This window comes from Helobdella robusta, assembly GCF_000326865.2.
Source record: "Helobdella robusta unplaced genomic scaffold HELROscaffold_98, whole genome shotgun sequence".
Lineage (NCBI taxonomy): Eukaryota > Metazoa > Annelida > Clitellata > Rhynchobdellida > Glossiphoniidae > Helobdella > Helobdella robusta.
Window position 1 is genome coordinate 279,651 of NW_008705554.1, and position 25,542 is coordinate 305,192.

The 25,542-nt window shown below is 36.2% G+C and overlaps 3 protein-coding genes across 3 annotated transcripts in view; 1 reads left to right on the forward strand and 2 right to left on the reverse strand.

The window, feature by feature from the left end:
• Positions 1 to 19,386, forward strand: part of HELRODRAFT_155469 (hypothetical protein) — a 32,777-nt gene extending 13,391 nt beyond the window's left edge. The window contains exons 8-16 of the mRNA XM_009033790.1: positions 1,778 to 1,848; positions 1,876 to 1,997; positions 7,000 to 7,154; positions 8,875 to 8,951; positions 15,217 to 15,275; positions 15,464 to 15,529; positions 17,487 to 17,569; positions 17,789 to 19,275; positions 19,298 to 19,386. Coding sequence (XP_009032038.1) covers positions 1,778 to 1,848; positions 1,876 to 1,997; positions 7,000 to 7,154; positions 8,875 to 8,951; positions 15,217 to 15,275; positions 15,464 to 15,529; positions 17,487 to 17,569; positions 17,789 to 17,944 — 789 coding nt within the window. The 3' untranslated portion in view covers positions 17,945 to 19,275; positions 19,298 to 19,386. The remainder of the gene's footprint in view (positions 1 to 1,777; positions 1,849 to 1,875; positions 1,998 to 6,999; positions 7,155 to 8,874; positions 8,952 to 15,216; positions 15,276 to 15,463; positions 15,530 to 17,486; positions 17,570 to 17,788; positions 19,276 to 19,297) is intronic.
• Positions 19,387 to 20,776: 1,390 nt separating this feature from the next.
• Positions 20,777 to 24,440, reverse strand: HELRODRAFT_194777 (hypothetical protein; the record flags this gene model as incomplete). Its single annotated transcript, XM_009033791.1, has 6 exons — positions 20,777 to 22,952; positions 23,080 to 23,348; positions 23,554 to 23,736; positions 23,802 to 24,063; positions 24,156 to 24,174; positions 24,353 to 24,440. The coding sequence occupies 6 exons, from the start codon at positions 24,438 to 24,440 to the stop codon at positions 20,777 to 20,779; spliced, it is 2,997 nt and encodes a 998-aa protein (XP_009032039.1).
• A 257-nt stretch (positions 24,441 to 24,697) lies between these two features.
• The window catches only part of HELRODRAFT_104598 (hypothetical protein), a 7,047-nt gene continuing 6,202 nt past the window's right edge, over positions 24,698 to 25,542 (reverse strand). Inside the window, exon 12 of the mRNA XM_009033792.1 lies at positions 24,698 to 25,230. Coding sequence (XP_009032040.1) covers positions 25,007 to 25,230 — 224 coding nt within the window. The 3' untranslated portion in view covers positions 24,698 to 25,006. The remainder of the gene's footprint in view (positions 25,231 to 25,542) is intronic.

The following is a 25,542-nucleotide window of genomic DNA, read 5'->3' on the forward strand; positions in this document are numbered from 1 at the left end:
CAAACATTTGAACACACATTACAAAAAATACAAATTCATATTGAGAAATAGTCAGTCTCAAAGCATCTTTATTTAATCTTATCTTTCATTTTGCTGCTACTGATGTATGTATGTTTGTTTGTATGTTTGTTTGTTTGTTTGTTTGTTTGTTTGTATGTTTGTTTGTTTGTTTGTATGTTTGTTTGTATGTATGTGTATATATATGTGCGTTTGTTTGTGTATATGTGAGTATGTACGTACGTTCATACATACATACGTACATGTGTGTATGTATATGTTTGCTTAAGTCATCATCATCATCATCATCAACAACAACAACGACATCACGTGACTCTCAGATTATGACGTCAGAGGTCTAGTGAGGGATTTTATTGGTCAGCGGAAACGGAAGTTGGTAGGAGGAGAAATTACTAATTTTATTTTATAATCTTTGGTACATTGTTGTTGTTGTTGTTGTTTATATTGATGTTATAACAACATCAACAACATTGTAACCGCGATTCAGTTTGCGACCATAGCTCATAAATATAATACATTTATACAAATTTATGCTAACAATCAGACAAACAGACAGACAGACCGACATTTATAAAATAGGGAAACAGATAGACAGAGGAACATATAGACAGATAGATAGAGAGAGACTGAGAGAGACAGACAGAGAGAGAGACAGAGAGAGAGAGAGAGACAAGGGTTGTGTATGTTGTCATCAATCATTTATTCTTCTTCGTCTTTTGACATCTCATGCGTTCCCTCTGTCATTTCAATTTATTATTATTGTTATTATTATTATTGTTGTTGCTGTTGTTGCTGTTAACAAAACTGTCTCGTTTTTATTGTCAATAATAATTCATTGTTTTTTTTATTTATATATAAGATTATTAATGAAACAGAAGTAGTAGTAGTAGTCGTTGAAGTAGTAGTAGTAGTAGTAATAGTAGTTGTAGTAGTAGTAGTAGTAGTAGTACCAGTGGTAGTGGTAGTAGTAATGCCATAATGATTGTAATAGTGGTTGTTTAAGCCGTTGCTTTCGTTAATTAATTTATGAATTTTCTTGTTATAATGTTGTTGTGATTGTTGTTGTGATTGTTGTTGTTGTTGTTGTTGTTGTGGTTGTTGTTGTTGTTGTGATTGTTGTTGTTGTTGATGTTGTCAATGTGGTTGTTATATATGCACTTAAACTTATTGAAGTTAACGTCGAACTTTTATTCTTCGATAATAATAGTTCTCGTTTGTCTGTTTGTTTGTTTGTTGGTTTTTCTGTTTGTTAGTTAGTTTGTTTGTTTGTTTGCTGGTTTATTTGTTGGTTTGTTTGTTGGTTTGTTTGTTTGTTTGCTGGTTTGTTTGTTTGTTTGCTGGTTTGTTTCCGGTTTCTGTACAAACAACGTTCAAGCTGCTTTAACAACAACGATAGCTACAATAACATTTATATAAATACCAACAACACTGATAATAATAATACGCCAAAAATAACATTTCCTGATGTTATAATGTTGTTATTATTATTATTGTGTGTGTATGTGTATGTGTGTGTGTATGTGTATGTACGTGTGTGTTCACAACAGTCATTAAGTTACAGCCCGTGTGTGCAATGATTATGTTGGTAGAGTTGTTCGTTTGTAATTCCACTTTTTGACTCGATACGCTCTAATGAATAAGTTCATTTATTCGTTCATTCATTCATTCTTTCGTTCATTCATTCATTCAATCATTTACTCATTCATTCACTCATCTACTTACTCGATCATTCATTTATTCATTTTTACCAACCAATCAGCGTCCGTCATCCATAAGCGGGATGTCCAGTAACACACCGACGACAAACAACAACAGCAGCAGCAGCAACTTCCACAGCCACCACCACAGCCACCACAGCCACCACCACAACAACAACAACCATGATGACGTGCAGTCGACGAGAAGCGACGACACGCCGGGACCGCACAGCCACTCCAACAACAACTCGCACAGTATTGGCGACAACAACAGCGAAACCGGTTATTATTATTTTTTTTATTATTAATTTTTTTATTATTATTACTATTTTTATTGTTGTTGTTAGGTGTTGTTGTCGTTATTATCATTAACAAATTTCAAACATTTCGAAGTTATCTGCTATAAAAATATTGATCGCTGTGTCCCAAATGTAATGCAATGTACGTGTGTGTGTTCATACATGCGTGTGTGTGTGTGTGTGTGTGTTCATACATGCGTGTGTGTGTGTGTTCATACATGCGTGTGTGTGTGAAATGTCTCAAAATAAATTAGAAACAGCAAGAGTTAATATTGAAAGCAGGCTTTCTTTGTTCGATCTGTCGGGTGTTTGGTTGGTTGATTGGTTGGTTGGTTGGTTGGTTGGTTGATTGGCTGGTTGGTTGGTTGATTGGTTGATTGGCTGGTTGGTTGATTGGTTGGTTGATTGGCTGGTTAGATTGGTTGGTTGGTTGGTTGGCAACAGTTAACAATTTTTTAACATAATTAACAATATTGACAACAACATCAACGACAACTACAACAACAGCATCAACAACAACATCAGTAACAACAGCAACTTCAACACATTCTTGAATGCATGTTATTAACTTACGCCTCTCTTTTGTTTCGCAGACATCATTCACAACAACCTGCAATTAATGCTTTATGAATAAATTTCTCGCTTTACCATTATGTATATGTATGTCTGTGCGTATGTCTGTGTGTTTGTCTGTCTGTGGATTTGTCTGTCTCTGTTTGTCTGTCTTTGAATGTGTCTGTCTGTGTTTGTCTGTCTGTGTTTTTTTAGATGTCTTTGTAAATAACTGCCATTTTTTGGTTTAAATACACACATACACACATATATTCATAAACGTATGCGTACATACGCACACAAACAAACAAACGAACAAACAGACAAATAAACGAACGAACAAACAAATAAAGATAGAAAGATTGAGTTGGGCGGCGGCAGGCCAGCTTGATAACCTTATTATGTGAGGCGTCAAACATTTTAGGTCGGGTCAGGGGTCATTTATCGAATTGAAACTTATATGGCGAACTCTCTTGTGCTCTTGATAATGATGATGTTGGTGGTGATGATGATGGTGTTGTGATGATGATGACGATGATAACTTAATTGTTCTTTTATTAATTTGTGCATTAAAAAATATGACATTTTCATTTACGTCTTACAAACAGCATTCATTCATTAATTCGTACAATTATTCATTCATTCATTTGGTTTACTTAGTCATTCGTTCATTCATTCACTCGTTCATTCACTCACTCACTCACTGGCTCATTCATTCATTCATTCGTTTTTGATAGAAGATAATGTTACAGGGGAGTTTCTTTTCATAATTGATGAGCATAAAACTGACGGCGTTAATGATGATGATGGTGGTGGTGGTGATAATGATGCTGTTGAAGATGCTGATAAGAATGAAGAAGAAGATGATGATGATGAAGAAGAAGAAGATGATGATGATAATAACATTTTAATGGCGATGGAGATCAGTTGATAATGCACATTGATGGTTAAGTTGAACTGCAGCGTATCGAACGCCATGCTAGATAAAGATGAACGCCATGTAAGATAAACCATCAAACCATCAAACAAACAAACAAACAAATAAATAAACAAACGTTCACACATATACTGAGAAACACACAAACATACAAACGAACGAACGAACGAACGAACGAAAAAACAAGAGAACACCACCTGTTTGCAATATCATTTACGAAATCTCATCATAAGCCTGCTAAACAAACACACACACCATCTCGCATCTGACAAACACACACACCATCTCGCATCTGCGTTGCCTCTCTCTCCCTCTCTCTCTCTTTCTCTTTTTCTTACTTTCTCTCTCTCCCTTTATATTTTTCCTCTCTTTCTTTCTGGTATTTAAAATTTTTAAAAACATTTTAACTCAACCACAACCGTTTTCACATTTATTCTCAGCAGAAATTGTTTGGACATTGTCATCATCATCATCATCACCATCATCATCATCATCATCGTCGTCGTTTATCATTATCATCACCACATATCATCATCATCATCGCCATCATCATCATCATCATTTATCTCGTAAGACGAATCAAGTGGTTTCATATCTGTACAGCTAAGGGCATTTGAGATGCTTGCGAATGTTATTATGTGAATTTCTTCTCTCTCTCTCTCTCTCTCTCTCTCTCTCTCTCTCTCTCTCTCTCTCTCTCTCTCTCTCTACATGCATGCGTTTAACGAAATATGCTACCACAATGTGTGTATTTGCATATTTTATGATATTAATGTATGCATTAGAATATATATGCCTCTTCATCGGTGGCAACAATCCAACAAACAACTGACAACGTGTGAGCAAGTTTCTTGTTCTCCATCAGACTCGTTCTTTCATTTACCAGTGGTACTACCCTCATAAACATCCAACTTACCTATGGACACCAACAATTGTTCCCACACACAGCACAACACATACACACACTCAGATACACACAGACAGGCAGACACACACACATACACAAACACAGAGAGAGAGAAAGAGGGAGAGAGAGAGAGAGAGAGAGAGAGGCAGACATTCAGTGCACAGGAAGACCATCAATCATTGCAAAATTTACCTGCCACTTCGACTAGCATGATTATCCGGTCAGCCTTTGATCGATGAAGGAATGCAGGAACGAAAGAAGGAACGAAAGAAGAAATAAGCAATAAAAGAATGAATTAATGAAAAAAATGAAAAAGTGAATAAAGCGAGAAAATTAAACAAGAGAGAGAGAGAAAAATTAACGAAAAATCTTAAAATAATAAGCTCAAAAATATATGAATGAGTGAATGAATGAATGAACGCGTGATTTAAAGATTGGATGAATGAATGAGCGAACGAACGAACGAACGAATGAATGAATGAATGAATGAATGAATGAATGAATGAATGAATGAATGGATGAATGGATGAATGAATGGATGAGTTAGCAAGGATGGGCATAAATTGATCAACATTCATGAACCGAAATCAAATTTGAGCGATGAAATGATTGAAAAATGAACTGATAAAATTTATAACAACAACAATAATAATAGTAACAAAGATAAGAACGACGACGATGATGACGATGATGATGATGATACGTTGAAGATTGTATCAATTACAGTTTAGCTTCGAGCTTTGCTGACCTCTGACCTTCGTTCATTATTATTATTATTATTTATTTATTTATTTATTCATTGATTTATTAATTTTTTTATTTAAATTAAAATTTATATGAGCAATAAAATGGTAATTTGTTAAGCAACGTTATTAACGACATTAATGATAATAATGAATAAGATCAGGGTTAGGGCGAACTTTTTGCTGTGAGGGCTCCATTGAGAACTATTATACCTTTGAAGGGCCGCATTGAAAGCTATTTTATCTCTGAAGGGCCGCAATTGTACTTAAATGGCACATTTTATCGACCCGGTGGAGAATTTTTTAGATTTGCGGCTCCTTTTTCTGGTCATAATGTCTGGTCTCGCTGACAACCTTTTGTGGCGAGCAGTTTGCCCACCCATGAGTTAGATGATGATAATGATGATGTTGAGATGATGATGATGATGATGAGGAGGTTGGTGATGATAATGATAGTGGTTGAAGGATGCATTTAAGTTTTGAATAATGGTTCGCATGATGGCATGTGACAGTTGCTGAAACTAAAAAAAACTGTTGATGATGTTGATGTTTGTGATGATGTTGTTGTTTGTGTTGATGTTGTTGTTTGTGTTGATGTTGATGTTGTTGTTGTTTTTGTTGATATTGTTGATGTTGTTGTTGATGTTGTTGTTGATGTTGTTCTTAGAAGATTGGATCTTGCAGTTTGCGTATCAAAGATGAACTCCACATAAAGCTACCAACAAACATTTTTATGTGCATACATGCATTCCTGATTGAAACGTATTTGTTGTACATACTTGTACACACAATGCACTCACTCGTGCACACAACAGAATGCATAATTCATCCAGTAGCAATCCTCCCATTAAATTCACAACCATCCAACCAATCTTCTATTGGACACTGCTGCGTGTACAAACTTGTACCCGTGTTTGTGTGTGTGTGTGTGTCTCTCTTTTTCTCTCTTTCTCTCTTTCTCTCTCTCTTTATGTGTGTGTGTGTGTGTGAAAATGCATAATGCATCCTTACATGTTGAAACATGTACACATGTGTATATGTGTTGCGTGTATAGAATGGAATGCATGTAAGCATTGAAAAACAAGAAGCCAGCTGAATTGTTGGCAGTCTTTTTTGGGCCGGAAACGGAAGTGGAGACACGGAATTGCTCCTAAGTATATGTGAGGGTGGTCGGTTGATGCTGTTGTTGTTGATGTTGTTGTTGTTGTTGATGTTGTTGTTGATGTTTTTCTTCTTGTTCATGTTGATGTTGTTGTTGATGTTTTTCTTCTTGTTCATGTTGATGCTGTTGTTGATGTTTTTCTTCTTGTTCATGTTGATGTTGGTTGCTTCGATCATGATATATATCCTGCTGTTTCCAGACAAAAAATACATCGAAGGAGATAGAAAGAGAGAGGGAGTACGAATAAATAGAAAAAAAAATGAGAAGAAACAAAAACACAACCGGTAAATACAGTACCTTTATTAAAAGTAGTAGTAGTATTAGTAGTAGTATTAGTAGTAGTAGTAGTAGTAGTGGTAGTAGTAGTAGTAGTGGTAGTAGAAGTAGAAGCAAAAGTAAAAGTAGGAGAGAGAAATATCAAGAAGAGCGTTTCTGACCTCGATCAGAAATGCAATTAAAGATTGTTGGGAGATTTGAAAATAATGAAGATGTGATGTTGTTGTTGCTGTTGTTGTTGTTGTTGTTGTTGTCAATGTTGTTGTTGATAATGTTGTTGATGTTGTTGATAATGTTAACTTTGTTTTATTTATATTTATTTATATATATGCGTTGATCATGTTTTGTATTCCAGTCTTTCGAACATGTGAACTATAAAACATCACACACACGCACACACACACGCAGGAGATTGCCTGGACAACAGTGTGGGTTCGGGCGATGGAACTGCAGACGAGGACCAAGAGATGAACGGCAGCCTGGCGAAGCAGCAGAAGAAGAGGGGCATCTTTCCGAAAATTGCCACCAACATCATGAGAGCCTGGCTTTTTCAACATTTAACGGTCAGTGTCTGTGTGTGTGTCTGTGCGTGTGTCTGTGTGTGTGTCTTTGCGAGTGTCTGTATGTCTGTATGTGTTTGTGCGTCTGTGTTGTCTGCGGATGAATTCATGGATGAATAAATAGATGAATGATTGAAATCGTCCTTATGCATGTCTTTCAAATGGTCACTCAATAAATATGTTAAACATGAAAATGTGAACGAATGAATGAACGAATGAATGAACGAATGAATGAACGGACGAATGTATGAGCAATTAAAAGCTGAAAAGAATGAATGAAAAAACGAACGAACGACCGAATAAAGGAATGAAGATGTTTTTCTCTTGCATAGCTTTCGATTTTCTTTCTGAATAAATTATTCACTGCGAGCGAGACGCTGTTATAACAAATCTCCGCGCTTGTCTGTCTGCACGTATGTGTCGGTGTGTGTCTGTTTGTATTCCTGTGTTTGTATGCCTGTGTTTGTATGCATGTGTTTGTGTGTGTCTGGATTTAGTTATATAAGTATGCATGCCTTCGTTTAAACTTGTAAATGTTTGCAATTTGAAAGTATCTGTATGGGTTCATTAGTGTTTCTGTGTGTTGGTTCTTTTGTTTCTAGATTTTTTAAAAGAGAGCAGAACTGAGAGAAAGAGAGAAAAAAAGAGAGAGAGAAAGAGATTCATTTTCATCATCATCTTCTTCTTCTTCCTCCTCCGCATCCTCTTCTTCATCATCATCTTCATTTTGTTTTGTTTAACTTGGCGTGCTCTTGAAGAAAGCAATGATAAATGAGCCCTGCTGTTTGGCTAACCATCATCACACTTATGCCTGCCTGGGTGTATGTATGTATGTTTGTATGTATGTTTGTAAGATTGTTTGTATGTGTGTTTGTATGTATTTTTGTATGTATGTTTGTATGTATGTACGCATATTCCTGTGTGTTGGTGTGCACTGTCAATCCTTCTAGATGGTATGTACATCGTACGTTCGTATTTTTTAATAAAAATGTTTGCCAGTAAGCCTGCTATCTCGCTCGATTCCAATGAATTTCATAATGTAGCACACCAGAAAGTGAAGTTGTGCTGGTGTGGGCGTGTGAGTGAGTGAGTGAGTGTTCACTTCTTTCTTTCTTTTATTATGTTCACTCTGTTTGCTTGTTTGTTTGCGAAGGTCTTATAACTTCTCTCATTATCATAATCCAACTTTAAACACTGAAACCATACACGCATGCATACGTAATGTATGTTTTGTTGGGTCAACACGCACACACACGCACACACGCACGCATACACAAACACACAAACAAGCAAACACACAAACATGTTGTATGTACAAATTGTATACGTTTTTGTTTGTGAAAACATAGTTGCACTTTTTGCGGTGTCTTTTCTGAAAATTTTTGTTTGTGTGGCATACATACATATGCCTTGCCTGGGTGTTTGCGTCTATGTATTTATTCATGTGTACATCTATGTTTGCGTATGTGTGCGTGCGTGCGTGTGCGTGTGTGCCCGTGTGTATGTATGTTTGCGTGTATGTGTGTGTGTATGTGTTTGCTAGACCCTTCAATGTTCTTTTGTTCCTTAAGATGCAAATGCGTGTATGTGTGTTTTGTGTGCGTGTGTTTATGGTTGATACTTTTGTTTGTTCATCATCGTCATTGTTATCATCATCAACAACATCATCATCGTCGTCGTCATCGTCGTCACAACATCATCGTCGTCATCATCATCATTACAGCATCCCTACCCATCTGAAGATCAGAAAAAAGAGCTGGCAGAACAGAGCGGACTCACCTTATCACAAGTCAACAACTGGTCAGTTGATGTTGTTGTTGCTGTTGTTGTTGCGGTTGATGTTGTTGTTGCTGTTAATGTTGTTGTTGCTGTTGACGTTGTTGTTGCTGTTGTTGTTGTTGCTGATGTGTTTGTTTCTCATGTTGGCTCTATTTTTGGCTTTGTCGTTGTATACTAGTATATCATCTATATAATCTGCACAAATGTGTTTAACATTTTCGGGTATGAAAAACGCGAATAGAAAAATAAAAAAATATACAAACAAACAAGCAAACAATCAAACGTTCAAACAATCAGGCACACATACAATCATGAAAACATAAAAACAAATAAACTAACGAACGAACGAACAAACAAGCAGACGGACGGACAGATACGCAAACAAACTCGAAGATAAAAACATCCTTCAAAGGACCAATAGTAAATTGTTTTGTTGTCTTTTCAATTGCAGCCAACCAATGACAATCCTTCTTACGTGTCAGCCTTCATTTCATTGGATGCCTGACGGTTCGGCTATAAATAACAATATATAAGTAATAAATTATAATATGAAAACAATAAATATATCAAACATACATATATACATATGCATGAATTATATATAACAAGTAACCGTATTTAAATAATCATCAATTCAGAATAATACCTAGGTAGTACCTTTTGGAAGGGGTGTGGGTATTCATAGAAACAAACAAACAAACAAACAAACAAACAAATGTAGAAATACAACATTAAAAAAACAAACATGTGTGCCGCGACGAATATGTTAACAGACATACGGTTATAAAATTCTGTTTTGGCGCTCCTCTCTCTCTCTCTTTCTCTCCTTTTCTGCGTCCAACGAACGAACGAACGAACATGACGATCATGCAATAATATTCATTCATTCATTTACGTCGGAAATATATGGTTGCAAAAAATCGTGTGAAAATTTTTTATGTAAGTTTATCATTGCACGGTTCAATCATTAATAAACATGAACTGACACTTTCAATATATGTACAATATATACATGCGTACAAGCACGCACACACACACACACACTTGTATGCATACAAACAAACATACTTACACACACACATACATTTATTTATTACAAATTTATTTACTATAGAGAACATTGTACCTACAATAACATGCATGCCTAAATATCGTTACTGTGTTGATATGTTTGTTGTATAATATTACGGTGCCATTGTTTGTTTGTCAGGGGATGGATAAATGGATGGATGGATGATAAGATGGATGGATGGATAGATGGATGGATGGATAAATGGATGGATGGATGAATAGTTAGATGGATGGATGGAAATAATACAGAGCAATAAGTTGATCTGATTTATGGTGCTTATGAACGGGGGGAGAAGAATTTTTTAACCATTGTTTGCTGGCTTATTTATTTCTCTTTACAGTTTGTTCTTTGTTGATGTTGTTGATGATGTTGTTGATGTTGATGTTGATGTTGCTGTTGATGTTGTTGAAGTTGAAGCTGTTGATGTTGTTGTTGTTGATGTTGTTGTTGCTGAGGCTGTTGTTGCACTTGCAGATTTGACAAAAGACACATCTCAATAACAACAGTTTCAGCGAATACAACAACGGCGCAAACAACAGCAGCAGCATGTTCATCCCCGTCCATCCATCTTTGATGACGTCAGAGAGATGGGTGGGCAAGTTGTAATCGCCTGACCTACATTTCTTCATTTGACCTCATTTTAAATGATCACGTGACGTTTTTGAAGCGGCCAGGCTGTTGCTGTTGATGTTGTTTTTGATGAAAACAAACATAAAAAACGAACGAACAAACAAACAAATAGAAACTAAATATGCGTAGATACATAGAAGCAGGCATCATACACGCTAGCACTATAAGTAAATACATAGAAAAATAAACAAAGAAAGGGACGAATACATTCATATACATAAACAACATACTAACCAATTCAAAAGGAAGACAAAGAAAAGGAAGAAAGAAAAAGGGAGAGGGTTAGGGTTAGGGTTAGAGAGGGAGAGAAAGGGAGAGAGTTAGGGGGAGAAAGGGAGAGGGAGAGAGAGAGAGAGAGAAAAGATTCATGCGATGATTGATGACAGAATGGATGTTCAATAAAAAATAATCATAATCATAATAATAATAATAACATCACAGGTTTATGCCGACGATAAAGATTTTTATTATTATTGAAATTAATCCGAATATTATTATCTGAAAAGTGAAAAAATTTTAAAATGTATTAAGTGAGAATGACGATGATGATGATAATGATGACGATGATGATGACGATGATGATGATGATACAGTTGTAAAAATAACAGCTTCATAAGTCGTTCGTTATGTAGCGGCATTTTTCATGCTTCTTTTTTCTCTCCTCGAGTTATGATGATGATGATGTTGATGGTGCTGATGATGATGTGCATGTTGTTAATGGCGACGGTCCCAGCGACTCAGTTCAAAAACATCATCATCACAACAACATCATCACCATCATCACAACAACATCATCACCATCATCACAACAACATCAATAAACTTTCGACTTGATTGACCAAAGACAAAACAAAGAAATGAAACTCGCTTGTGGGACCGCCCTATCTATTTGTCCGATCACTTTTATTTGTCTATTGTTTACATTTGTTTTTCCATTGTTTATTTTATGTTACTTAATTGTCTATTGTTCATATTTATTTGTCTTTGTTTATTTCCGTTCGTTTAATTTGGTACGATGCTATTTTATTGATTGATTGAAGTTTAATTTGTCAGCTGAGCAAAGAGAGAGAGAGAGAGAGAGAGAAAGAGAGAGAGAGAGAGAGAAGGATAGACAGAGATGGAAAGAGAGAGAGAGAGAGAGAAGGAGAAATGAAGAAACGAACAAATGACTGTAATTAATGGCTAGCCTAAGGTCATGAGTAACTCAAGACTCAAATCATTATGAACAATTATGCCTGCCTCTCTCTCTGTTTCTCTCTCTGTTTCTCTCTCTGTTTCTCTCTCTGTTTCTCTCTCTGTTTCTCTCTCTCTCTCTCTCTCTATGTTTGTGCATTTGTGTTGTGTGTATGTAGGTGCGTTATTGTGTATATTTGTGTGATGTTGTTTTGACTGTTTGGTCATTATCAATATTCTTTTAACCACTACGTAACTATTTTGTATAAATATCATTACTATTACCATTAACATCATCATCAACATCGGCGTCTTCGTCATCATCATCAGCTTTAGAAATACAATGCAACTTGATACTTTGTATTAACACCGCCAGGGTTTGATGTGTGTACAACATATGTGTGCGTGTGTGTTTGTGTGCGCGTGCGTGTGTGTGTGTGTGTGTTTGTGTATGTCTTAATTTGTTTCGTTTGGCACAAATGAATGTTGTTGGCACAAATATATGTATTTGTCTAGTTGATGTTGTTTCAAATATTGTTGTTGTTGTTGATGTTGATGTTGTTGTTGATGTTGTTATGGTGTTGTTGTTGATGTTGTTGTTGTTGATGTTGTTGTTGATGTTGTTGTTGTTGGTGGTGTTGTTGTTGTTTCTTTGATTGATGTCAGTTTGGGTGTGCTTTAATTATCAACCTCCATCTCAATGGCTCGATGTGTTTTCTTGTTTGCCCCTTTGCTTGTGTGTGTGCGTGTGTGTGCGCGTGCGTGTGTGTGCTCGTGCGTGTGTGTGCGCGTGCGTGTCTGTGTGTGTGCGTGTGTGTGTTTACACGATGACCTTTTTCAATTCTACTTTTTGGATTTTCATTCGGAATGTTTTTACGTATTGTTTGTGTGGTTTTTTGCACAGACAAATATACACAGACAATTGAATACACGCACAAACGCAAACACAAACACACAAACGCAAACACACAAACACACACACAAACACACATACAGCAGTCAATAAATTGTTGGATTTTTTTTCGCTCCACTGCCTGCCTGTATTGCAAGCTCCCGCATGGGTTCATAATTCTATTATTCCTGTGCGGGCCACCCTCTTTCTTTCTCTCTCTCTCTCTCTCTCTCTCTCTCTCTCTCTCTCTCTCTATTACATTCTTTCATTTCTACATTCCTCCAACCATCCTTCAAACATTCCTGATTCATTCTTTCAATCACACAACGTGGAAAAACAAAACAACGACGTTATTTTTAATGAACACCTTCCAAGTAGGTCGCACACCAACCACGCTGCAACCATCGTCATCATCACCACCACCAACAACAACAACAACGACAACAACATCAACAAAATAAAATTATCAACGCCATCAACACCGCAACAACAACATCAACAACAACATTAACACAACAACAACAACATCAACACAACGACAACATCAACACAACGACAACATCAACAACATCAACACAACGACAACATCAAGAAAAGAGCGGGCACCTCATTCCTTTGCGTTCAGGCTTCGTTTATTTGATGCTTACTAAGTTCAAAGGTCATTGATCGTTTCCTTGGTCGTGGTAGTAGTAGTAGTTGTTGTAGCTGTAGTGGTGGTGGTAGTAGCAGTTGTAGCTGTGGTGGTGGTAGTAGTAGTTTTCGTCGCAGCAGTATGTGTTTATGTTAGGTTGTATTCTTGCAGTTTTCAATATTGAGGCTAGCAAGTAGTAGTAGCAGCAGCAGCAGTAGCAGCAGTAGTAGTAGTAGTAATTCAGGCATTATTACTAATGTTAGTGCTACAAGTGGCGACGGTGGTAGCTTCAGCAGTGGTGTTATCAGCATCGGTATTAATAAACGCGTGTGGTAGATAAGATTATGATGATGATCAGAGGTGGTCGTAAAGAATGCCTCTTCCTCTTATCAATTGCATCTCCAAACGTCAAATTTCTCCATATTCTTTCCATCATTTCCATTCTTTTATTTTCATTCATTTTTAATTCTACGCCACCCAATACTGCCCACTCACTCACTCACTCACTCACTCACTCACTCACTCACTCACTCACTCACTCACTCACTCACTCACTCACTCACTCACTCACTCACTCACTCTTTTCTTGACTAAACTTCACATCTTTGGATTCACATTTGACTGTGTTTGTTTATATGACTGTTTGTTTGTTTATGTAATGTCTGTCTGTTAGTCTGTCTGCCTGTTTGCTTGTTTGTCTGTTTGTCTACTTGTATCTCGTTTCAATGTGATCTCACAACTAAAACAACAAAGCCCAACGAACAGTGTTGTAATTATTACTTGAAATTGTACAAACAAAACTTGGAGAGTTTTTCAACAACAACATCTTCTTACAACAACATCAACATCTTCTTACAACAACATCAACATCACTTTATTACTACACAAATATCAGCAACACTTTACAGACAACAACAACATAATAAACAACAACAACATCAACAACAACAATATAACGTGCATTTTGTTGTGCATGTGACTGCTTGTGAGTGTGTGCCATTCTTTATTGCTTGTCTCGCCCATTCATATTAACACGAACGCACACGTACACACGCGCACACGTACACACACACATAAAAACAAATGCTCATACAGATAACATGTACAAGCAATTTCAACATCAACAACAAAATTATTAAACTACATTAACTTCAAATTCGGTAAATGCACCAACAGCAACAACAAACAACAACAACAACAAAATCATAAACACGCAACAACTTTCATATCACTTTATAATTTGATATTAAGCAAAAAAACTAAATAAACAAACGAAGCCCTGCTATTGGCCAGCAAAAGCGGAAACGGAAGTAAATAACGTGACCGGAAGTTATGGAACTATCGAGAATTCTGACGAGATGTGACGTAATGTAACGTAATTTTTCCGATCCTGATCATATGCCGCCGTGATGATGACGATGACGATGATAGCATTTTATTATTGTTGTTGGATATGCCTGTATTTTTGTAACGATTGAAACGTGATGTTGTTGTTGTTGTTAATGTAGTAGTTGTTGATGTTGTTGCTGTTGATGATGTTGCTAATGTAGTTGTTGTTGATGTTTTTGTTGTTGATGTTGTTGTTTTTAATGTTGTAGTTGGTGATGTAAGAGTTGTAGCCATGGAAATTGTGAGAGTGTTTGATGTTTCTGTGAGTCGTACCGTAAATTATTGTTCTTAGAATTATTAATCAATTATCTTCTGCAACTGTAATATGCCTGTAAGCCTCAAGTAAACATACTTGTTGTTCATGCGGCGATAGGACTACATCAATATGCATAAGACCTCATTAATATGCATAGGACCTCATCAATATGCATAGGACCTCATCAATATGCATAAGACCTCATTAATATTCAAATAACCTCATTAATATTTACGAGTGCAGGTTCATAAACGCGCGACGACGGATTGTTCAGCCAATGATCGACCAGTCCAACAGAGCAGGTAAGTATCGTTCCAGTCTGCCATCTTTCGAAAGTTTTCAATTTATTCTTGACTATTTTTTGTTGATAACAAGGAGATTAAATATAATAAAAAATAATAGTCTTCATCCTCATCATTTTCATTCATTCGTTCATTCATTAATTCATGCGTCATCATCATCACCACACCATTTTCATCATCATCATCAGGACCAGTAAGTGCGTACAGTCCAGAAGCTGGAGCCATGTACATGGACAGCCAGCAGATGATGAGAGGTGAGATGAAGAAGATGATGATGATGATGTTGTTGAAAGAGGCACAAGAGTAATTTATTCATTCGTTCATTCCATTCATCCATCTATCCATTCGTTTATTTTTCTACTCATTTTGTTCGTAAAAACTTTTCTGTGTTTCTCCTAGAAAAAATTTTTTTTTGTACTTTTCCAATTTTTTCTTTTCTATATTTTTTCAGCCTCCCTATTTTTCTAGTTTTTCTTTGTTGTGTCAGGCAAATAAATTACTCTTTGCGGCTCGTTAGTCGAAGCGAGGCGACGTGCGTGCATGAAATACGCAAACTCATGCCCGCCTGCCTGCCTGTCTGCCTGCCTCACTATCAAATTCTCTCTCTCTCTCTCTGTTTATTTCTTTCTTTGGCTGTCTCTCTCTTCTCTTTGCTTTGTCTCTTTCCATGTTTTTTCGCCGTTCGTTTTCGTGTTTGTTTGTTCGTTTGTTTGCATGTTCGTTTCCGTGTTTGTTTTTTGTTTATCAGTTTTTGTCTACGGTTGCCAGTGCATCTTTGTGTATCTGTGTGGTGTTAATACGTCTGCGTACCGTCATACGTCACAAGGCACTTCAATCTTCACCACCCTCATCACCATCATCATCATCACCCTCATCATCATCATCATCAACATCATCATCATCGACAACAACAACATCATCATTACCACAACCACCTCGTCGCCGTGGCAACGTTGCATTATTTATATGTAATCCGGTATACGTAATCATTGTCACTGAGAATAAGTAGGTCGAGAGAGGTCAAAGGTGGTGACCTACTTTCTCGTTTTGTGAGTGGAGGAAAAAGAAATGCGAATAAATGCATGGATAGATTGATGGATGGATGGCTGCCTGACTATTGCCTGGCACAAACAAGGAAACGTGCACACACAGGCACGTACACACGCAAGCGTATGCATTCATAATGGCACCGCACGCACGCATATACGTACATACATACGTACGTACATACATACGTACACACACACACACACACGCGTATAGAGAGGCACACGGACACGTAGAGGCATTGCTGAAGAGAAGAAGGAAAGCCATAATAATCTCCGGATTAAACTAAGTTGCTCGTTTGTGGTAATAATGAAGATCCGTCTGTGCTGTGCTTTGCATGTATGTCGACATGCGTGCGTGTGTGTGCGTGTGAGTGTATACATACGTGCGTGAATATTTATCCGTACGTTTATGTCAGAGTGAGTGTGTTTGTTTGTGCCTGCCTGAGTTTGTCTTCATCATGTTAATGTGTTTGTCGTTTTTGCATACTTCTGTCTGTGCGTCTGTAAGTTCCTGATGTTTTTGCTAGTGAGGAATGATGATCTGTGTGTGTGTGTGTGTGTGTGATCTCTACATAAGTATTCTTCTGTCTGTCTGTCTCTCCGTCTATCTCTCTCTGTGTGTCTGTGTGTGTGTGTGTGTGTGCATTAACAGATGTCAATGGTGGCTTTTGAAGTACGACCTTTGACCTCTGCTTGAAAATGAGCAGCTGCGTACACGTTCATTTGGCACGACGCCCGCACACGAACACACGCGCACGGGATATAACTTTTCTAACACGCACAGCACACACACATATATAAATATCATTCTTCCAATGTATGTGTATATATATATATATATATATATATATATATATATATATATATATATATATATATATATACATACATACATATACATATATATCAAAGTTAATTATTGCATTATATAACTATATATATTTTTTTTCCAAAATTTTATTGACAATTATAATTATATATATATAGTATATATGTTATCATTATTTGAGGAGGCTTCATTAGAATCAGAGTATTTCTCGAACTGCTCGCGTCCATTTATTGAAAGTTAACTAATGACTAACTATTAATTAGTAATTAATTAATAATTAATTAATTAATTATTAATTAAACTAATGACTAACTATCCCCACGTGCGTTGCAGCGATGCCAGGCATGGCAGACATCTACGGCATGTCCCCATCCTCCTACCCACAGATGGGGGCACTCAGGGCTGCTCACCCCCAGGTCTGTTGAATGAATAGGTGGATGGTTGAATGAGATGGATAGATAGATGAATTGATGAACCAATTTAATTAATTAATTAATTAATCAATTAATTAATTAATTAATTAATCAATCAATCAATCAATTAATGAGAGAATGAATAATCGGATATGAATGATTGACGTATTTGTATGATGTCACCGTGATGATAGCCAAAAAAACGAAACGACCACAAAACAGGCGATGCTGCTGCCGAGTCACCCGCACTACGGCATGATGATGGGGGGGCACATGGCCCACATGCCCTCTATGTACGGGCTCGCCAGCCCCCAAACTCCACCCATTCACCCCAACATCGATCAGATGGGCCACATACAAGATATCCATGCCGGATGAGGGGGTGTGGTGATGGCGCGCCGATGTTGATGGACAACACGGAGGTCGAACTGTAGGAATCATTATTAATAAATAACAATGTAATATAAACATACATTTGTACTCGTTTGTTCGCCATTTCAAATGTGTCTGTTTGTTTGTGTGTTCGTTCGTTTGTTTGTGCATGCGAGTTACACAACAATACCGCTATGTATGAGTGTATTTATTTAGCGTTGTGGTATTGTGTTGTGTGTTTACCGTATTAAGTGTGTACCGTGTGTGATACGTTGCGTCATTTTGTTATTATTACAATTTATAAATGCTCTGTTCATATGTACATAAACATCGTTCACTTTATTAATGTTGTTGTTGTTCTTATTATTATTTTTATTATTATTCTTATTATTATTGCAGTTATGATAGTTGTCAATGTTTATTTACTTTGTGTATTTGTGCCGCCCCCGTCTCAATCACGCAGTCGTTAACAAGATAAGACGGCGTTTATTTCCATCACTTAATGATAATAATAACAAGAGTAATAATTAATAATAATAATTTTTGCTGTTATTATTATTAAATTCATAAACACGATAGAATAATGATAACGATTATAAATGATCACCTCCCCACTGAACTTTTAATTTCGTGGCACTAGACTCAATTGATTTTTATGCATAATAAACATTTTTTCTCAATCATCATCATCCTCTCTCATCATCAGCAGCATCTTCTCTCTCTCTCTCATCATCAGCAGCATCTTTCTTCTCTCTCTCTCTTCGTCACTATCTCTTATAGTTCCTGAAATATTATTATCTCGCTAATTGTACTCGACTCCTCAACTCAACTCGTTCGTTGCACGTTCGACAGCATCAGGGTGTTTTAACTTTCATCAGCGCCACCTGTTCTTACTGACGTGCGTCATAATAATGTTTATTATTTTAATTATAATTAATTATATTATTTTAATTATAATTAATTTTATTATTTTCACAATTATTAATTTTATTATTCTATTAAACCTCATTGTCCCGATGCAGTTCACATGATTCAGTTCAAGTTTGTGCTGTGCTTATGATCATTTTTTCTTTCTTAAACACCATGATCTGCTTTCATTTAGTTTAGCACAAAATTATTATTATTATTGTTGTTGTTGTTAAAATTATTATTAATATTATTATTATTAACGTGTTGGTGCGGATTATGACATTCGATGATGACTATGATGAGTCAGTCGTTCGTGATGAATCCAGGAAGGGGCTCGCTGCAAATGTTCGTCAACACAACGATCCTCAATAACGAAACTGAAATATTATATTATATATAATATTATTTATTATTATCATTTATTATTATTATTCTTATCATTAATGTTAATTATTATCATTTATTATTATTATTCAAATTTTTGTACGCCATTCAGAACATTAAAACTCCGTATATAAATTTAAAAAAATATTTGATTGAAAATTACAAATAAATAGATAAACGAACGAACGAATGAATGAACGAATGAATGAATGAGTGAACGAATGAATAAATTTATGGCAATCGATCAATCAATCCACTAATCAGCGTCATGAAATCATTAAAACACATACGCGAACATCATTTTTATTTATAGTTGATCGTTTTAAGGAAATATCCTCAACTCTCATGTTCTCTGTTACAATTGGTAATTATTAATAATAATTATTTAATAATAATTATTATTATTATATAATTATGATAATATTAAAAATCACAGTTTACAATTATGATCATTATTTTATTCTGTACAAATTTGTGCTTGCATGTCTTTCTAAGGACGAAAATCATAATAAATCGATTGATTCACTGGTTGATTGGCGTCTGAGTTAGAGCAAGAATAATAAAATTTATAATAATATGAATAATATAAATAATAATAATTATAATAATAATAGTAGTTTTATGGTGACGATATATTAATAATAATGAAAATATCGTCACTACTACGAAAGATGCTCACAGAACTTATTTCAATTGAACTAAGCATTGCTGTGTGGGACAACAAGAAAAATTATTGTTGTTATTATTATCATTTATTATTATTATTATCATTATCATAATTTATTATTGTTATTATCATAATTTATTATCATTATTATTATCATAAATTACTTGCGGTCAAACTTTGGTTTCTTGAAAGTTAGTTAACATAGCATAACATGACTGACTGCTTCGTACGATGACAAAAAACGAATTGATGGTCACAAAGAATTGTAGAAAAATTATGGAAAAAATACCAAATAATAATAATTATAACAATATTTAAAAATAAAAATGAACAATAATAATTATAAAAAATAATAATCACAATGATAAAAGAGCTAACGTTTTTTCTTTACAATTAAATCACAATAATTAAAATAATATGAAAATGCTCATACATATAAATATATATATACACTACACACACACATACAAATAGATACACGAATGTACACACATATTTACATGCGTGCACCCATTTATAAGCATATATATATATATATATATATATATATATATATATATATATATATATATATATATATATATACATATTTGTACATTACAGAGACAGTTGAGTATTTGGTTCATACGTGCAAAACACACACACACACACACAAACACTCACACACAAACACACACAGATAAACATACATACAAACATACACATATATCAGGACACATGCCTACAGTTGGTTGAATACATCTCATGTACAAATGAATGAAACCATCACGAAATCATTTAGCTATGTTTGGAACTTACATGAATGAAAAGAAGTTATAATAATAAAGATAGTTTTTATTTATTAATAATAATAATATTAAATTTAATAGATAGATAAATCAACTCTTAAAATTATTTGAAGAGAAATTTGTTTTATTATTATTAGTAGTAGTATTATTACTGTTGTTGTTGCTGTTATTAATTTTGCTATTCCTAACTAACCCACTGTTCAACATATTATTATTGTTAGTAGAAGATGTGATAACGGTAGTAGTGTTACTGCTACTACTACTACTACTACTACTATTATTATTATTATTATTATTATTATTATTATTATTATTATTATTATTATTGGTGTTGTTATTGTTGTTGTTCATGGAGGAACATTCACTCAGAGTACTATTACTATTACTATTGTTACAACTATTACTATTACTAAAATTAATTGTGGTGGCGGAGTTGGTAGTAGTAGTGGTGTTGCAGATGTTGAAGAAGTTAATGTTTTTAACAACGTTGATATTAATGTTATTGTTGTTGATATTTCTTCGATGATTGGTGTTGAAACTGTTGTTGTTGAAACTGTTGTTGTTGTTGTTGTAGACAGGCATATTGTAGCATGGACTGCCGCCATTATTAAAGCAGTACACAGTGCCATCTACATCGGGCCCGTAGTTACTGTTGTTGACATTATTGGGTAGCGGTGATTTGTGCTGCGAGTAGTAAGTTGCAGGCTGGTCGGTGTAGTGATCGTGGTTGATGGTCAGTCTGCCAGGACGCGCCCACGTGTAAACGTTGCCATCCTGACACGAGGTCATGAAACAGTCCTCAAGGAATATCAGAGAGTTCAGTCGCTCGTTGGCAATCTTCTTGGAAGTCAGTGGTTCGATGAGAGGGATGTCTCGCAGACCGGGGCACAGGGATGTGAATTTGGTGTTTGAAGATGACGTTGTTGTTGTGCATGCAGTTGATGACGTAGTTGTAGATGTTGATGAGGAGGAAGACAACGACGATGATATTGTTGTTGTGGTAGCGCTGCTGCTGCTGCTGTTGCAAGGTATCACATGATTGCTGCTCTCTTGTTTCCTGGTGCTGTTGTTGTTCCTGTTGAAGAAGCTTGGGAGGGTGCTCGCACTGTAAACTTTGAACTTGCTCGGTTTTGATTTCTTACTGAAAGATGTTGTGACGGTTGAAGAGGTGGTTGTCAGGTTGACTGAGTTGTTGACGGCTTCACTCATGTCGCTCGATGTTGATTGGCTGGTCAGTCGCGATGAGCCAGATGATGAGGAAAGCGTGGAGGATGCCTTGAAGTAACCTACTGAGTTTGCCGTTGTTGCTGCAGTTTTAGTTGTTGTTTTTGTAGTTGTAGGAACACTTGCGGTGGTTGTTGCTGTTGTTGTTGTTGTACTGGTCACTGAAGGAGTTGTCTCCTGCTTTTTGCTGCTTTCATTTAGCGTTGAATTTCTTATTAATAAAGATGGCAACACAGTGGAAAACTTTGATTTAGAATCTGGATTTTGATGTGTGGAGAATGATGCATTGCAATCAGGAACATTGGTTGGTTCTTGCGGTTGAGGGAGACATGTTTGTTTCAGGATGTCATCAGTGATGTCCCATAGACAGAGTTTTGTATCTTGACCCACAGATCCCAATCGATACGAGGCCATCTTCACCTCAATGTCCAATCCACTCATCTGACTTCCACTACAGTTCCCACTGCTGCTGTGGCATCCACCAATTCCATCGAAATTGCCATTGAAGTGTGAAGTAGTGTAAGGTGGCTGGTGACTGCAGTTTTTGAAGCTACTGCTGCTACTACTGTTGCTGCACAACTTGTGTCTGCCAGTAGTTGTTTGAGGTTGCACACTCTCCAGGTCGTTCACCTTCGTACAGAGGTGGCTCTTGAGAATGTCGCTGCATGCAGTGACAACAACATTTCCACAATCATTGTTGCCCTCCCCACTGCCTCCATACCCTCCGCATCCTCCTCCGATCATGGCTTCTTCATCGTCGCCGTCAGCTTCATTGACGTCATCTTCATCCCTGACAAACGGGTCGAAAGCCACCACATTGACCCAGGAAGAATGTCCTCTCCCTCTACAAACGACTCTCGAATGTTGGAACGAGTAGATGGTCACCAGATCATCTTCACCCCCTGTTGCCAGATACAAACCATCCGGCGACCAGCAGACGCACAACAAACCACCAAAATAACTTTTCATCTGACTGATGAATTCAAACTGGTCAAAGTTGTAGACTCTCAAGAAGCCATCATCACAAGCCATTGCTATGAACCTTTCAGTGTAAAATGAAAAACTATTAGCCTTTAATGTAATTTAAAAATAACATCATTCAAGATAGGAAACACAACATAAAATAATCTGGCAGTCAGGTATATACATATAATATTCCTGATGCTAACCTGGAGCAAGGAGAAAAAGCAAATTCATTAACAGTGGGTCCTCCATCCAAAGACCATTTATAGAGAGGATTCCTGGTGCTTTTGGTCTTGCAAGTGTACACGCTGTAGCCCTGTCCTTGTTTGAAAATTTGAAAGATGGGTGTGCCCGGACAGGGAGGGAGTTGTTCATGGTAGACGTACAACTGGCCACCAGTGTGTGAAACTAAGAACTGGTTTGGAGAGTCTGGCAACCATTTAATGCATGTCACTCTCGCTTTGTCAATCAAACGCTGTAAAATTATTATAACAGCTTGCACAGAATTATTTTTAACCAAATTTCATTAATAAAATTCATCTAGGAGATAGATGAACACACAACATAAACAAACACAAGTCTTGTAATTAATAAATAATTAAAGAAACAAAAAAATTATGTAAAAAACAAATTGTATTTAAACAATGAAAAGTGACAGTTTCACCAACCAAGGCACCCACCTCCTCATTGAACAATTTACTGCTTTCTTTTCCAAGTGGGTTGACAAGTTGTACTTGGCCTGCAGAGAAGCCAATGATAAGAAGGAGCTGATCCGATCTAGCTGCCACTGCATTGAAATCGTGGCATGTTGGTGACGTTCCTCGATATATCCTCTTGTCTAATGGCCGAGTTAAATCAGCTGCCTGATAATTATTTGAATCTTATAAATAAAAAAATTCATTTTGAAGGATTCAAATATGAAACACACCTTTTTAATCCCATTATAAGCGTAGATATAAATTTCTTTCCCAACGTTGAAGCAGATTCTGTCCTCGAGGGCGCCAGTATCCTGGGATTTCGATCGTACTAACGAAACTTTGACAGGCAGATTGCTGTTGTTGCTGGTGGAACCGTTGCTAATCGGTGGCCGGGTCGGTCTTGCATATTCGGAATGATTAAGTTTTCGGTAGACTCCTTCCCTGGTATTAAACTGGTCTCTCAAATCTTTCGAGGAATCGTTGATGTTGTTACTGTTGTTAATATTATTAATAATATTATTACGGTTATTCATGAAATTATGGTCCACAGCAGCAGCAGCAGCAGAAGGAGGGTAGCGACTGACTGGCCCTCCTGACGAATCACTGAAGTTAGACATTTTACATTTTAAAATGAACTTATCTTGTGACTGAAAATTTGTTCGGTCGAGAATTTTGTTACTACATTAATTCACATTTGGATCGGCAAATAGTTTATTTATGTCGACTAGATTACCAAAAACAATGAATCGTCAAAAGCATATTCATCTTGTTCAAAATTTACCTGTCTTGCGATGCTCACGCATGCATCTAAACTCGTTAAACATGAAGTGAATCGGCGTAAAAACCCAGACGTATAACGGAGTTTTCATTTCATACGGCCATCACAACATGACACACGTATGCACCACCTAACAGTATGGAACTGTGAAACTGGTGGAAGACGCTTTGCTTTCAAAGCAGGCCGCCTCAATTATTACACTACCTCGCACTTGACCACTGCCCACACTATGGAAACCATGGAGCTCAGTTACACGCACGACTCAAACCCAAGCAGCACACATTCCATCGAATAAAAACACGATACTTCACGTTAGAAGCATCTTACGTAAATAACGGAACGCATTAACACACATCAGACAAATCTATTCATATAGATCACAAAGATACATCAAATAAAAAATCATATTTAACTACAAACTCAAACATGCTCAACGTCTAAGTCGTTCAAAATGTTACAATTTAAGCAACAAGTTACCAAATGTCAGAAAAATTCCACTCAAAAGACAGTGAGAGGACGTGCCAAAAGATATTAAATGGTTTGCACCTCACAATTTTGAATGAAAGATTGCACAGACAAGTTCATTTAAACAAATTAGAAGGTTAGTAATTAATTTATTTGCATCTATGGTGCACCATTAAACATTCAGCAATTTATTTAATTATTAGCAGTGGCCTCTTCCTTAATGCTGATGTTAGAGTTGCTCTTGTTGTAGTTCGATCCAGCAGCGGAATTGTTCATGGATCCACTTTTAATCTGGGCATCACTGTTGTTAGAGTTGCCCTTGTTGTAGTTCGATCCAGAAGTGGGGTTGTTCATGGATCCACTTTTAATCTGGACATCAGAGAAGCAGAACTTCAGAATGTATGGGTTCTTACCAGCTGTCAGAAAAAATTGCAAAAATTATTATTCAACAAATTGTGAAATCATATATATGCTAAAAAAAGATGGAGGAATATGTGAGGAAATTAACTAATGAACAATCATTTTTTGATAAATCAATTCCTTACAAGCCAAAATCTGCTATTTACAACATTGTCCAAGAAAAAAAAACAAAATTTTGACACGGAGGTATAGGAAAAAATGATTGTGATAAGAAAGAAGATAGATGTTGCATAAAACAATTGCAATCGCACGCATACACGCATAGAATTAAGAAACAAACGAACGCTAGAACTAACAAGGGTTAGGCA